Here is a 13,731-nt window from a genome sequence, read left to right on the forward strand (position 1 = left end):
CCCTGCTCAACTCTTCTCTGGACCCAGAGAGTCACAGCCTCACGGAGACCCTCGGGTGGTCATTCCTGCGAGATGTCAGGCTCTTTATGGTCTGTGGGAGCGTCTGGAGCAGAAGACAAGAAGGGACTCCTGAGTGGAGTGGAGGCAGCAGCCCACCACCCATTCACGCATCCCCCCACTGGTGAGCATCTCTGGGTGGTGACCTGAAGGCCAGAAGGGATCCGACTCACCTGGTCCCCGCCCGAGAGATGCCCCCCGCCCGGGGCCCTCACTTCCTCCCCAGACACACAGAGCTGCCGGCTCTAGAGCTTTGTCGCTTGTGAGACTGCCATGAGTCCTGGCAGCATGCTGGGGTTTTTTTAAGTGAGTATGATTTCTCTCACTCCAATAAAAAACTAACTCTTTTCCGACAGAGAAGCTTGAAACTGTCAACAACAAATCCTTATTCCTCTTTGTCCCATCTCCTGGCCTCCCCAGTTCTAGTTTTCTGTCTTTAGGAAATTGACACCTTTGGTACCTCGTAGATGTGGAATAATATACCATTTGGCTTTCTGTGACTGGGTTATTGAAGGTACCATAATGTCCCTAGAGTTCATCCACCTGGTGGCATGTGTCAGAGATTCCCTCCTGGATTTCCCTGGTGGCTCAGTGGTTTAGAATCCGCCTGACAATGCAGGGGACATGGGTTCGATCCTCGGCCAGGAAGCATCCTACATGCTGGAAAGCACCTAAGCCCGTGCCACACAATTACCTGCCTGCCTGCCCTGGAAACTGGGCCACACAAGGACAAAAGCTACAACAATGAGAAATCCATACACCACAACTAGACTGAAACCCTAGCTGGCTGCAACCAGACAAAGCCACGTGCAGCAACAAAGACCCAGCAGAGGTAGAAATGAATAGACAGTCCTTCCTTTTCCAGGCCGAATAATTGCCCATGGTTTTGTTGATCTGTTCATCGGCTGAGGGGCACTTGGATTGCTTCCGTTGTCTGGCTGTTGTGAACACACTACCAGAAACACGAGTGTGCTAATGTCTCCAAGAGTCCATCCTCTCAATCTCCTTGGAGATAGTCAGAGGTGGAATGGCTGGATCATGCTAATAATATATTTAATTTCCGAGGAAGTACCATTATCTTACCATCTCACTGACTTGCTGCCCCCCTGACTTAACCGCGGCTGTGATCAACTTACACTAACTATATGTTTGAAGGTGTTTATCTTGGACCCCTCTCCTGATCTCTAGACATTCCTGTCCAGCTCTCTCCCTGGCATCACAGTTGCATACCTAAGGGCTTCGCAGGAAAAACACGGCATTTCAAAGTCCTACTCTCTGAAGCCCTCCACGTAACACAACTCCATCTACCCAATTGTTCAGGAGAAACATTTCAACATCATCTTAGCTCCTCTTTTTCCCTCACTTACCACCTCCACTAAAAAATTTCAGGTACTTCCCTGGTGGTGCAGTGGCTAAACTCCCTGATCCCTAGACTGGGGGTCTGGGTTCGATACCCCAGTCAGGGAGCTAGATCCCACGGGCTACAACTAAGAGTCACATGCTGTCCCTGAAGATCCCACATGCAACTAAGACCTGGCTGGGCAAATATATAAATAAAGATTTTTAAAGAGAAAAGAAATTGGATCACAATTGATCTAAATATACACTCCCTGTCTACATGATCTCCCTGGGCCATCGAAGCATTACTTCCTGCCTGGGGTGCCCAGCACTCTTGCCACAGCTCTTTCTTGCTGCCCTGGATCTTTCTGGGGTCTCCTGGTGGTTCAGAAAGTAAAGAATCCACTTGCAATGCAGGAGACCTGGGTTCGCTCCCTGGGTGGGGGAGATCCCCTGGAGAAGGGAGCGGCACCCCGCTCCAGTATTCTTGCCTGGAGATTCCTTATGGACAGAGGGGCATGGCAGGCTACAGTCCACGGGGTCAAAAAGAGCTGGACACGACTGAGAGGCTAACACTTTAGGGCTGATTCTGTTGTAACAGCCATTGGGATTCTGCTCCTTTCCTTGTGTGATTTTCCTCCAAACATGTCAGCAGCTGATGTGGACTAATTTTATTTTTCATATATTTTTAAAAGTTTTGGTCCACATAATGACAGCCCGTGATGACAGAAGTGCTCCTCATTCCCTTTATTTCAGTAAAATATTCATAGAATAAAAATTATTTTTAAGACTGCATAGGGGACACTTTGGGGAATCCCAGGTAGCTCAGTGGTAAAGAATCTGCCTGCCAAGCAGGAGACTTGGGTTCGATCTCTGGGTCAGGAAGATCCCCTGGAGGAGGGCATGGCAACCCACTGCAGTATTCTTTTTTTTTTTTTAGCAGCATTTTATTTATTTATTTTTTCCATGTATTTTTATTAGTTGGAGGCTAATTACTTTACAATATTGTAGTGGTCTTTACCATACATTGACATCTATCAGCCATGGACCCACATGTATTCCCCATCCCGATCCCCCCTCCCACCTCCCTCTCCACCCGATCCCCCTGGGTCCTCCCAGTGCACCAGCCCCGAGCACCCGTCTCATGCATCCAACCTGGGCTGGTGATCCGTTTCACCCTTGATAATATACATGTTTCAATGCTGTTCTCTCTAAACATCCCACCTTCACCTCCTCCCACAGAGTCCAAAAGTCTGTTCTGTACATCTGTGTCTCTTTTTCTGTTTTGCATATAGGGTTATCGTTACCATCTTTCTAAATTCCATATGTATATGCTAATATACTGTATTGGTCTTTATCTTTCTGGCTTACTTCACTCTGTATGATGGGCTCCAGTTTTATCCATCTCATTAGAACTGATTCAAATGAATTCTTTTTAATGGCTGAGTAATATTCCATGGTGTATATGTACCACAGCTTCTTTATCCATTTGTCTGCTGATGGGCATCTAGGTTGCTTCCATGTCCTGGCTGTTATAAACAGTGCTTCGATGAACATTGGGGTGCACGTGTCTCTTTCAGATCTGGTTTCCTCAGTGTGTATGCCCAGAAGAGGGATTGCTGGGTCATATGGCAGTTGTAATTCCAGTTTTTTAAGATATCTCCACACTGTTTTCCATAGTGGCTGTACTAGTTTGCATTCCCACCAACAGTGTAAGAGGGTTCCCTTTTCTCCACACCCTCTCCAGCATTTATTGCTTGTAGACTTTTGGATAGCAGCCATCCTGACTGGCTGTAATGGTACCTCATTGTGGTTTTGATTCACATTTCTCTGATAATGAGTGATGTTGAGCATCTTTTCATGTGTTTGTTAGCCATCTGTATGTCTTCTTTGGAGAAATGTCTGTTTAGTTCTTTGGCCCATTTTTTGATTGGGTCATTTATTTTTCTGGAATTGAGCTGCAGGAGTTGCTTGTATATTTTTGAGATTAATCCTTTGTCTGTTGCTTCGTTTGCTATTATTTTCTCCCAATCTGAGGGCTGTCTTTTCACCTTGCTTATAGTTTCCTTCGTTGTGCAAAGGCTTTTAAGTTTAATTAGGTCCCATTTGTTTAGTTTTGCTTTTATTTCCAATATTCTGGGAGATGGGTCATAGAGGATCCTGCTGTGATTTATGTCAGAGAGTGTTTTGCCTATGTTCTCCTCTAGGAGTTTTAGTTTCTGGTCTTACATTTAGATCTTTAATCCATTTTGAGTTTACTTTTGTGTATGGTGTTAGAAAGTGTTTTAGTTTCATTCTTTTACAAGTGGTTGACCAGTTTTCCCAGCACCACTTGTTAAAGAGGTTGTCTTTTTTCCATTGTATATTCTTGCCTCCTTTGTCGAAGATAAGGTGTCCATAGGTTCGTGGATTTATCTCTGGGCTTTCTGTTCTGTTCCACTGATCTATATTTCTGTCTTTGTGCCAGTACCATACTGTCTTGATGACTGTGGCTTTGTAGTATAGTCTGAAGTCAGGCAGGTTGATTCCTCCAGTTCCATTCTTCTTTCTCAAGATTACTTTGGCTATTCAAGGTTTTTTGTATTTCCATGCAAATTGTGAAATTATTTGTTCTAGTTCTGTGAAAAATACCGTTGGTAGCTTGATAGGGATTGCATTGAATCTATAGATTGCTTTGGGTATTATGGTCATTTTGACAATATTGATCCTTCCAATCCATGGACACAGTATATTTCTCCATCTGTTTGTGTCCTCTTTGATTTATTTATCAGTGTTTTATAGTTTTCTATGTATAGGTCTTTTGCTTCTTTAGGTAGATATACTCTTAAGTATTTTATTGTTTTTCTTGCAATGGTGAATGGTATTGTTTCCTTAACTTCTCTTTCTGTTTTCTCATTGTTAGTGTATGGGAATGCAAGGGATTTCTGTGTGTTAATTTTATATCCTGCAACTTTACTATATTCGTTGATTAGCTCTAGTAATTTTCTGGTAGAGTCTTTAGGGTTTTCTATGTAGAGGATCATGTCATCTGCAAACAGAGAGAGTTTCACTTCTTCTTTTCCTATCTGGATTCCTTTTACTTCTTTTTCTGCTCTGATTGCTGTGGACAAAACTTCCAACACTATGTTGAATAGTAGTGGTGAGAGTGGGCACCCTTGTCTTGTTCCTGATTTTAGGGGAAATGCTTTCAATTTTTCACCATTGAGGGTGATGCTTGCTGTGGGTTTGTCATATATAGCTTTTATTATGTTGAGGTATGTTCCTTCTATTCCTGCTTTTTGGAGAGTTTTAATCATAAATGGATGTTGAATTTTGTCAAAGGCTTTTTCTGCATCTATTGAGATAATCATATGGTTTTTATCTTTCAATTTGTTAATGTGGTGTATTACATTGATTGATTTGCGGATATTAAAAAATCCTTGCATTCCTGGGATAAAGCCCACTTGGTCATGATGTATGATTTTTTTAATATGTTGTTGGATTCTGTTTGCTAGAATTTTGTTAAGGATTTTTGCATCTATGTTCATCAGTGATATTGGCCTGTAGTTTTCTTTTTTTGTGGCATCTTTGTCTGGTTTTGGAATTAAGGTGATGGTGGCCTCATAGAATGAGTTTGGAAGTTTACCTTCTGCAATTTTCTGGAAGAGTTTGAGTAAGATAGGTGTTAGCTCTTCTCTAAATTTTTGGTAGAATTCAGCTGTGAATCCATCTGGTCCTGGGCTTTTGTTTGCTGGAAGATTTCTGATTACAGTTTCGATTTCTTTGCTTGTGATGGTTCTGTTAAGGTCCCCACTGCAGTATTCTTGCCTGGAGAATCCCATGGACAGAGGAGCCTGGCAGCTACAGTCCATGGCGTTGAAGAAAATGGACATGACTCAGTAACTAAACAATAACATGTTACACCTGAGTGGCAGTAAGAACATCACCATGTTAGTGCAACCATCATCACTGTCGATTTCCAGAATGCTTTCATCATCCGAAACAGAAACTCTGGGTGGAGCGTCAGCAGGGAAGAGCCGGCCAGGACTTTGAATCCAGCCTGCAGTGTGGGCCCCTCCGTCCCCTGCGTGGGGAGGAAACACAGCGGCTCCGACTGTGCGGGAAGTGGACGGAACCATCTCTGGTGAGTCCTCTGACCCGAGGGCCGTGTTTCCCAGCGAGAGGAAGCAGGAGGTGGGTGGGTTCAGTGACTCAGGGAAGAGATGAGGCTGCTGGAAGGACCAGGGTCAGGACCAGGAGGAGACAGGCTTCAAGATGAGCTGTGCTTAGGAGGAAGGTCGGGGAGCGTTTAGTGATTTGTTGGATCCGTAGAAGGGGTGAAGGTTAAATAAAGGACATTGTGCTCCTCCAACCAAGCCCCAACCCCCTCACCCAGCCCCACCTTCTAACAGTTCTCACACCCCTGCAGCTTCTGGCCTAAGTGATGAGGGCTGCCTTGTCATCAGTGTGACAGGGAACCCAGTAGAGAAAAGAGTTTGTGGAGGGAAATGGCAGCTGAGTTTTGGCCGCCCCGAGTGTAGCAATCCCAGGAGCCATCCTGGCGGAGGTGTGCACTGGGATGTAGGGTGGTGAGGTGCCCCATCACTCACCTGAGGGGTTAAAGGTGGATTTCTTTTGCCTCTGACACGCCCCCTGCTGGTCTGGCTGACGTCCTTGTGCAGCACCTCACTCTGCAGGACAGACCAGGCTCTTGCAGTCTTTTCAGATTGGGATTCAACGGGGATGCGGATTCACCCAGCCCCCAGCCGTGGTTCAAGGCCAGGAGGGGTGGCCGTGGGACAGGGCGGTTGTCCCCACATACCTCCTGGAGCACGGCAGGGACCTCCATCCTGACAGTGGGCGGGGGTGAGGCCGGTCCCCAAGCGGAATCCTCAGGTGCCCCTGCCCACCCTCCTTCCCCTCAGCCTCCTGCCCTCCCCTCAGCCTCCTCCCCCGGGGCAGTGCTCACAGGAGGCCCAGGAGACAGAGGAGGAGGAGCAGGGTCTTGACAGCCGCTTCCCAGATGGCCACAAGGACCGCGTCTGCCGGGCGCGCGGACCGCCCTGCGGGAGAGTGGACGAGGCCCGGGTCACCCGCTGGTCCTCGGCCTCATCCTCCCGCTCCCTGGTGGACTGCCGACCCTGGCCTTCCAGGCTCCCGGGACCCCACGTGCCCGCCTCCCCCACCCCGCCACCTGCCGGTCCAGCAGTTGTCGTCGGGAGCACTCAGGGCCTGCGGGCGGGGGTGGGCCCCCGCGGGCAGCCCCTGGACACTCACTCTGCAGCGAGACCCTCAGAGAGACGTGCTGGGAACCCAGGGCGTGCTGAGCTCGGCAGGTGAACTCCCCTTCGTCTCCCATGAGCACCCGCGGCAGCTCCAGCACTTCCGGGTGGCTGGGTGGCGAGGCGCTCAGGGTCAGGCTCCCCCGGGCCCAGCTGATCCTGGCAGGGGGGTTGCTGTCGACGACGCAGACCAGGCGCAGGGACTGGCCCTCCCGGACTGAAAGAGAGGATCCGTTCTCCTGGGCTTTGGATGCTAGAGAAAAGGAGACCGAGGGTCAGAGAGACCCAGAGACTGGGAGGAAGAGGAAGATGTACCTGGAGGAGGGCTGAGAGGGAGCGGCCCACAGACACTGGGAGAACCAAAGACTCTGTGAGAGGGATCCAGAGAGAGCGCGTGAGCGTGGTCACTACTGTGTGCTCAGTCTGGGCGCCAAGGGGCTCTGCCTCATGGATCCAGCCCCCACGAAGCAAGCAGGGAGGCTCTTGGCCTACACAGGACACCTGTAAGTGCTGTCAGCCCTGCCGTTAATTCCATGTGCCCTTCGCTTAGAACCCACATTGACCCTGAAACCTCTTGTCCCTTATTCATGGTTTCACTTGACGCCAATTTACTGATTTAACAAGCTGCCTCCAAGGAGGCTCAGGCTTCCCTGGTGGCTCAGCGGTAAAGAACCCACCAGGTAAAGAACCAGTACAGGAGATGTGGGTTCAATCCCTGGGTCGGGAAGATCCCCTGGAGGAGGAAATGGCAACCCACTCAAGTATTCTTTCCTGGAGAATCCCATGAACAGTGGAGCCTGGTGGGCTAAAGTCCATGCGGTCACAAAAGAGTTAAGACATGACTTAGTGATAGCAGCTACACAACAAGGAGGCTCACTCTTAGAAACAGTCTGGTGAGGAGCTTGGGCCCAGGGACAGGGGCTCACAACACCATATATTACTTATTGTGGCAGTGACGCTGGGTGGCAGGAGCCCCTGAGTAAGGCAATGTGAATGCTACTGTCAGGTCCAGGAGGGCTTCCTGGAGAAGGCAGCATGTGCAGTCAAGTGTGAAAGGAAAGCAGGGATGGCAAGATGATGATGAAGGGTTGGAAGGGCATTAAAGGAAGGAGGAACAGAGCTTGCAAAGATGACCAAAGCCTGTGCATATCGGGGAAAAGCACATAGACTTGCAAGGCTGGAGGGAAGGGGTTAGGGTGGGTGTGTGGGGGGGCCTTCAGAAATGAGGCCACAGGACAAATAGTGGCATTTGTTTTTTTAAACTCAAAGTAGGAGAAGCAAATGTGATTGATAAATGTAGCTGTGGGTATGCATACATGCTAAGTTGCTTCAGTCGTGTCCAACTCTTTGAGACTCTATGGACTAGCCAACCAGGTTCTTCTGTTTGTGGGATTCTCCAGGCAAGAATACTGGAGTGGGTTGCCATACTCTTCTCCAGGGGTCTTCCCAATCCAGGGCTTGAACCCAGGTCTCCCACATTGCAGGCAGATTCCTTACCATCTGAACCACTAGGGAAGCCCAAGAATACTGGAGTGAGTAGCCTATCCATCTAAGCACTGTAAAAATCACTGCGTGTGTATGCTCAGTCGCTCAGTCATGTTTGACTCTTTGCGATCCCAGGGACTATAGCCTGCCAGGTTCCTCTGTCCATGGAGATACTCAAGGCAAGAATACTGGAGTGGGTTGGCATGCCCTCCTCCAGGGCTTCTTCCCAACCCAGGGATCGAACCCAGGTCTTCCACATTGCAGGTGGATTCTGAGCCACCAGGGAAGCCCACTATATTCAATATCCCATGATAAAGCACAATGGAAAGAACATAAAAGAATATTACAATAGTTACAAGATTACTAGTGCAGTGTTTCAGTTGGTAGAATAAAACAAACACCACAATTTCCCACTGATGCACAAGAACTCAGAATCCATCTATGAGCTGGAGTACTCTACAGTCCTGAAGAAGAATAGGGATGTCTGAACTACTGCTATCAAAGGATGCCTGAGATGCTTTGGGCAAGCAAACCAAGGCTCAGAGCAGCTCATGGACACAGGTGACTTTCCACAAGGGGACTGGGCATCTGAGGACAGACTCTGATGAACATTTTGAATTTCTGATCATGTGAAATACATATGACAAACCTAGACAGCATATTAAAAAGCGGAGACATCACTTTGCCGACAAAGGTCCATATAGTCAAAGCTATGGTTTCTCCACTAGTCATGTACAGATGTGAGTTGGACCATAAAGAAGGCTGAGCACTGAAGAATTGATGCTTTCGAACTGTGGTGCTAGAGAAGACTCTTGAGAATCCTTTGGACTGCAAGGAGATCAAATCAGTCAATCCTAAAGGAAAGCAACCCTGAATATTCATTGGAAGGACTGATGCTGAAGCAGAAGCTCAAATACTTCAGCCACCTGATGCGAAGAGCAAATTCAATGGAAAAGACCTGAGAATGACTGAAGGCAGGAGGAGAAGGGGGTGACAGAGGATGAGATGGTTAGATGGCATCACTGACTCAATAGACATGAGTTTGCGAAAACCCCAGGAGATAGTGAAGGACAGGGAAGCCTGACGTGCTACAGTTCATGGGGTCGCAAAGAGTTGGACACAACTGAGCGACTGAACAACAATACATAACCTGTCAAAATAGATGTAAATTACAAACTATTGGGAGAGGAGTTCCCTGGTGGTCCAGCAGTGAAGAATCCACCTGCCAATGCAGGAAACGTGAGTTTGATACCTGGTCCGGGGGGATCCCACATGCTGCAGGGCAACTAAGCCCGTGTGCTACAACTACTGATCCTGTGCTCTAGAGCCCGGGAGCCGCAACTCCTGAGCTCACGTACCGCAACTACTGCAGCCTACACACCTAGAATCAGTGCTCTGCAACAAGAGAAGCCACCACAGTGAGAAGCCCTACACCAAAAGCAGAGAGTAGCCCCTGCTCGCCACAAGTAGAGAAAAGCCTGTGCAGCAACGAAGACCCAGTGCAGCCAAAAATAAAATTTAAAATGTAAAACTATTTAAATAAAAAATTTTTTTTAATGTACAACTATTGGGAGAAAATAAACAGCAGAGCTGGAGGAGTCAGGTCGTGGATGGTGAGGCGCTTTGAGGGGTGGACTTTGCCCTGGGGATGTCGCCCTGCTCTTGGGGAGCAGAAGAGGAAGTGGACAAGTCCCAGGGGAGTGAGGGGCCGGTGGGGACAGCTGGCAGAGTGGCCATGGGGGCAGAGGAGGGGCAGGGACCACTGGGCTCACCCACTGGGGGGCTTTGGTCACTGGGGTGGGTCCAGAGTGAGGCAGGGACCAGCAGAGCCCAGCCCAGCCCTGAGCTGGAAGCAGCCTTGCCCCTGACAGCCCGGGGCGGGGGGCCCTCCTTCATACCTGTGCTGTTTCCTTGGAAGACAGTCACAGTCAAGTTCTGTGGTGGGTCTGGGACAGAGAGACATGGTGGATCCACGTCAATGGTGAGGCCTTGGTGGACATGGGCCCAGTGTCCCCAGGAGCTGCAGAAATTGGGAAAGGGTGGGGGGGCGGGCGCCCTTCTGACCCCCTCCCAGCCTGGATTCCAGAATCTGATGTCTGAGGCCCTGGTGCCCCCTTCCCCTCTGCCCTCCGGACCCCATCAGGGACCCAGGCATCCTGGCCCAGCTCTCACAGGACACGTTGAGGCGGACGACCCTTGTTGTGGTCACTTCAGCTCCAGGCAAGGTCACCTGACAAGTGAGCATGGTGCCGTGGTCCTGGGGCCGTGGAGTGAGAGTGAGCACCGAGGAGAGGGCTGTTGTGAGAACATGGGAAGAGACGGTGGCCCCCTTCCAGGAGAAGATGGGGGGCGTGCCCTGCTTACAGGCCCAGGGCACAACGCAGGTCAGATTCCCGGGGTGGCCGGACACCAGGGTCCCCGAAATGAGGATGTCAGGTGTGTGGTTGAGGGCTGGTGAGAAGAGGGGGGAGACAGGGGATCGGGAGGAGGGTTTGAGGTGCAGCCCCCAGAGAAGCCTCAGGCTTCGGTCCAGCCTCTCCCCCTGGGCCGCCACTTTACCCCAGACCCCCTCCCAGGAGGGGCTCCCATCCCAGCCCTGCCCTGGGACCCTCCCTGCGACCTCTCCTGGACTTCCCCCCACAGCCCGCCTTACCTGTCACATGCAAGGAGAGCTGGTTAGACCTGTAATTGTTTTCCACACTTCCTCGTTCCATCCGAAAAAAGTAGGAACCGCTGTCCCTCCTCCTGGCGTCTCTGATCTCCAAGGAGCAGTTGTAGGCCCGGGTGTCCCCGAGGAGATAGAATCGCCCCTGGGTCTCCTCCTGCACTTCTCGGTCTGGGTTGTTTGTAGCCACGGGAGCATCCTTGGATGTTGCAGCCCCTTCCCGAAACCAGTAGCCCAGAGTTGAGGTAAAGATGCCCCAGACATTCCAGGGGTAGGAGAAGGAGCAGGGCACGTGGACGCACAGGCCCTCCTCCACCGTCACCAGCTCCGGCAGCTGCAGCTTGTAATTCTCCCCAGGCCCCATCTGGCCCCTGGCTGCCTCCCTCCGCCAGAGCAGGGCCACCAGCAGCGGCAGTAGCAGCATGTCTGTGGTTGGCAGTGGCAGATTGCCTCAGGGCAAGCCTCTTTCTCAAGGTTCCTTTCGCAGGAAATGGAGTGAAAGTTGCGAGATCTAGAGGAGGCAACAGCAGGAAGACGAGGATGAGGTCAGAAGGAACCTCTGTCAGAAGAGGAACTTCACGCCAGAGAACGTTGGCAGAGGAAGAGACCTGAGGAATCCACCACCCACCCACCACCTCATGTCCATTCCTGGGGACGCTGGGCCAAGGAAGGTGAGAGACTTGCACAGATTCACATCCCATGCTGGGCCAGAGCCCCACCTCATGCCTCTCTGTCAATGCCCTTTCCCTCGGGGGTCATTTTCTGCAAAGCGACGAAGAGTCCCTTCTGGCCAGATCCCCTGAGTCACAGCTAGTAGGTGTTTGTGAAGATCGGTCCAGCCAGGGTGGGACCTGAGGACATGGGAGGTGGGGGGCGAGGAGGTCCACTGTCCACCCTCCCTCAGTGCCCACGTAGTGAGGTCACACACCCCCGAGGCACCGTCCAGTGGAGACACAGTAAGTGTCCCAGCATTCGGAGCTCCCTGTGAAGAGGAACTGTAATTCTGTGAATGTTTGTTTTATGTATTTTGAGGCTCCATTTGTAGATGCATACGTGTTTAGAATTTTATATTTGAGGGGGACAGTGAATTAAACCTTTGCTCTTTATGAAGTGCTCCTTCTTAATGCCATTGGCATCAAAAACTCACCCAGGCAATTCCCTGGTGGTCCAGTGGTTAGGATTATCACTGCCCAGGGCTAGGGTTCAAATCCCTGGGTGGGAAATTAAGATCCCTGCAAGCTGCACCGCATGGCTAAAACAAAACAAACGAACAACGACAACAGCGAAAAACCTTCTCCAGCTCACGTTAGGATAACGACATCAGCGTTTCATGCTTAGTACTTGCACCATGTATCTTCTGACATCTCATTTCAAACTTTCTGAATCCTTAAGTTCTAGTCATGTTTCTTGTCAATATGGGGAGACAGATTTCCTTCATTTGTCCTGTCCTTCGTTCCTCTGAAAGCACAGGGATGTATGGTGGAGAGAGCAAGGTGAGCATGACACACCAAGACTTTCTCCTTACCCTCCGGCAGGGAGCTGGCCGGGGCATCGGGAAACTAGAAAACTAGGGTTGGCGGGAGGGGTGTGACCAGGAGCCTCAGGGTGGGTGGTCACCAGAAGTAAGTAGGAGAGTGTGCTTAACCCAGAATGTCTATAATATGGTGAACACTCGAAGGCAGCTGTTATTTTTTTGTGGGTTGGGGATGTAGGGTTACCACAGTTGCCCTCATGGCCTCCATGACTGGTTGCCACACAGCCCTTTCCCCTTTTCCCAGAGTTACTTCCTCTCACTGGCCCAGTACATGACAGGCTCTGCCCTGCGTCTCCGGCTTTGCTCATGCAAAACCCCTCTGCTGGGGGGCTTTGGTGCTCAGGACACAAAGAATTAGGATGACCAGACTGGGAACCATCTACCACTGGGAACCATCAGGATTTGCTGGGCGAGAGTCTTGCTCCTGAATATGGGGAAGAATGTTTCTCTTGTGAATCTTGTGGGTGGGAAGTGATGGGAAAGTAGGACAGGCATTGGAGAGGAGGCTCATTAAATGGGCTTATTGTCGGTTTTCATAATGTCTTACGACATTCCCATTGTTTGCTTTCTTTATTTTTGAGACATGTTGCTTTGTCTTCTCTTGAGTTTATAATGCACAATCCTTTCCTTAGATACCGAGTCTTTTTATCCCCTCTGCCATTTTCCAAGATGCTTCTCTATTCCCTTCTCCCCAAGCCACCTGTACTCCTTTCCATGAACTGCTCTTCTTAACTACAATGAAAAGAGTGAAAATAGAATGAAAGACATCTCATTCAATCCTCACGAAAGTATGCTGGGTCTGAAGAACACACTAAAGCATTCCTCTTCAATACTGAAAGTATCTGTGGTCCCCTTTCTAGGGCCTGGGACTTTGTAACACCAAGGGCACCTACAAATAAGAGGATTGTGTAAAATCGTGTTAAGCTCCTTCCCAGCTCTTATGACCTATGATGCAATATATTCCATGCACAATTTAGAATCCAACGCATCAAGTTCTACCAAAGCTCTCACTCAGAATTTGAGATTGCACTGAATTTATCCATCTGATCTCCTAGCAATATTGAGTCTTCCAATCCATGAACATGGTACATAGCTCCATTTATTTAGGTCTTCTTTCATTTCTTTAAGCAATATTTTAATGTGCTCACTATACAGGACTTACATACATTTCAATTCATTTTACATTTCATGTAACTGTAAACTGCATCTTTAAAAAATATTCAATTTCTAATTGCCTTTGGCCAATACATAGAATTACAAAGGAACTTTGCAATTTGAATAAGTACCTTAACATCTGGCTGAACTCTGTCCGGGCTTCCCAGGTGGTTCAGTGGCAAAGAATCTGGCTGCCAATGCAGGAGACGCAGGTTTGATCCCTGGGTTGGTAAGAT

General features: G+C 49.4%; 1 protein-coding gene across 6 annotated transcripts; it reads right to left on the reverse strand.

Annotated features, from left to right (window-relative positions):
* Positions 1-28: 28 nt before the first annotated feature.
* LOC122692466 (sialic acid-binding Ig-like lectin 8) lies at positions 29-11,307 on the reverse strand. 6 transcript variants are annotated; one of them, XM_043900049.1, is made up of 7 exons: positions 10,795-11,307; positions 10,314-10,592; positions 10,040-10,087; positions 6,652-6,909; positions 6,344-6,437; positions 5,985-6,092; positions 29-103 (listed from the first exon to the last, which is right to left on the reverse strand). In XM_043900049.1, the coding sequence occupies exons 1-6, from the start codon at positions 11,228-11,230 to the stop codon at positions 5,993-5,995; spliced, it is 1,215 nt and encodes a 404-aa protein (XP_043755984.1). In that variant the 5' UTR covers positions 11,231-11,307; the 3' UTR covers positions 29-103; positions 5,985-5,992. The 6 variants fall into 6 exon arrangements, with proteins under 6 accessions (XP_043755984.1, XP_043755988.1, XP_043755986.1 ...); XM_043900053.1 differs by lacking the exon at positions 29-103 and adding an exon at positions 5,131-5,654 and having other exon boundaries at positions 10,506-10,592; XM_043900051.1 differs by lacking the exon at positions 29-103 and adding an exon at positions 5,131-5,654 and having other exon boundaries at positions 5,985-6,065.
* Between the last annotated feature and the right edge of the window lie 2,424 nt (positions 11,308-13,731).

This window comes from Cervus elaphus, chromosome 4, assembly GCF_910594005.1.
Source record: "Cervus elaphus chromosome 4, mCerEla1.1, whole genome shotgun sequence".
NCBI classification, from domain to species: Eukaryota; Metazoa; Chordata; class Mammalia; order Artiodactyla; family Cervidae; genus Cervus; species Cervus elaphus.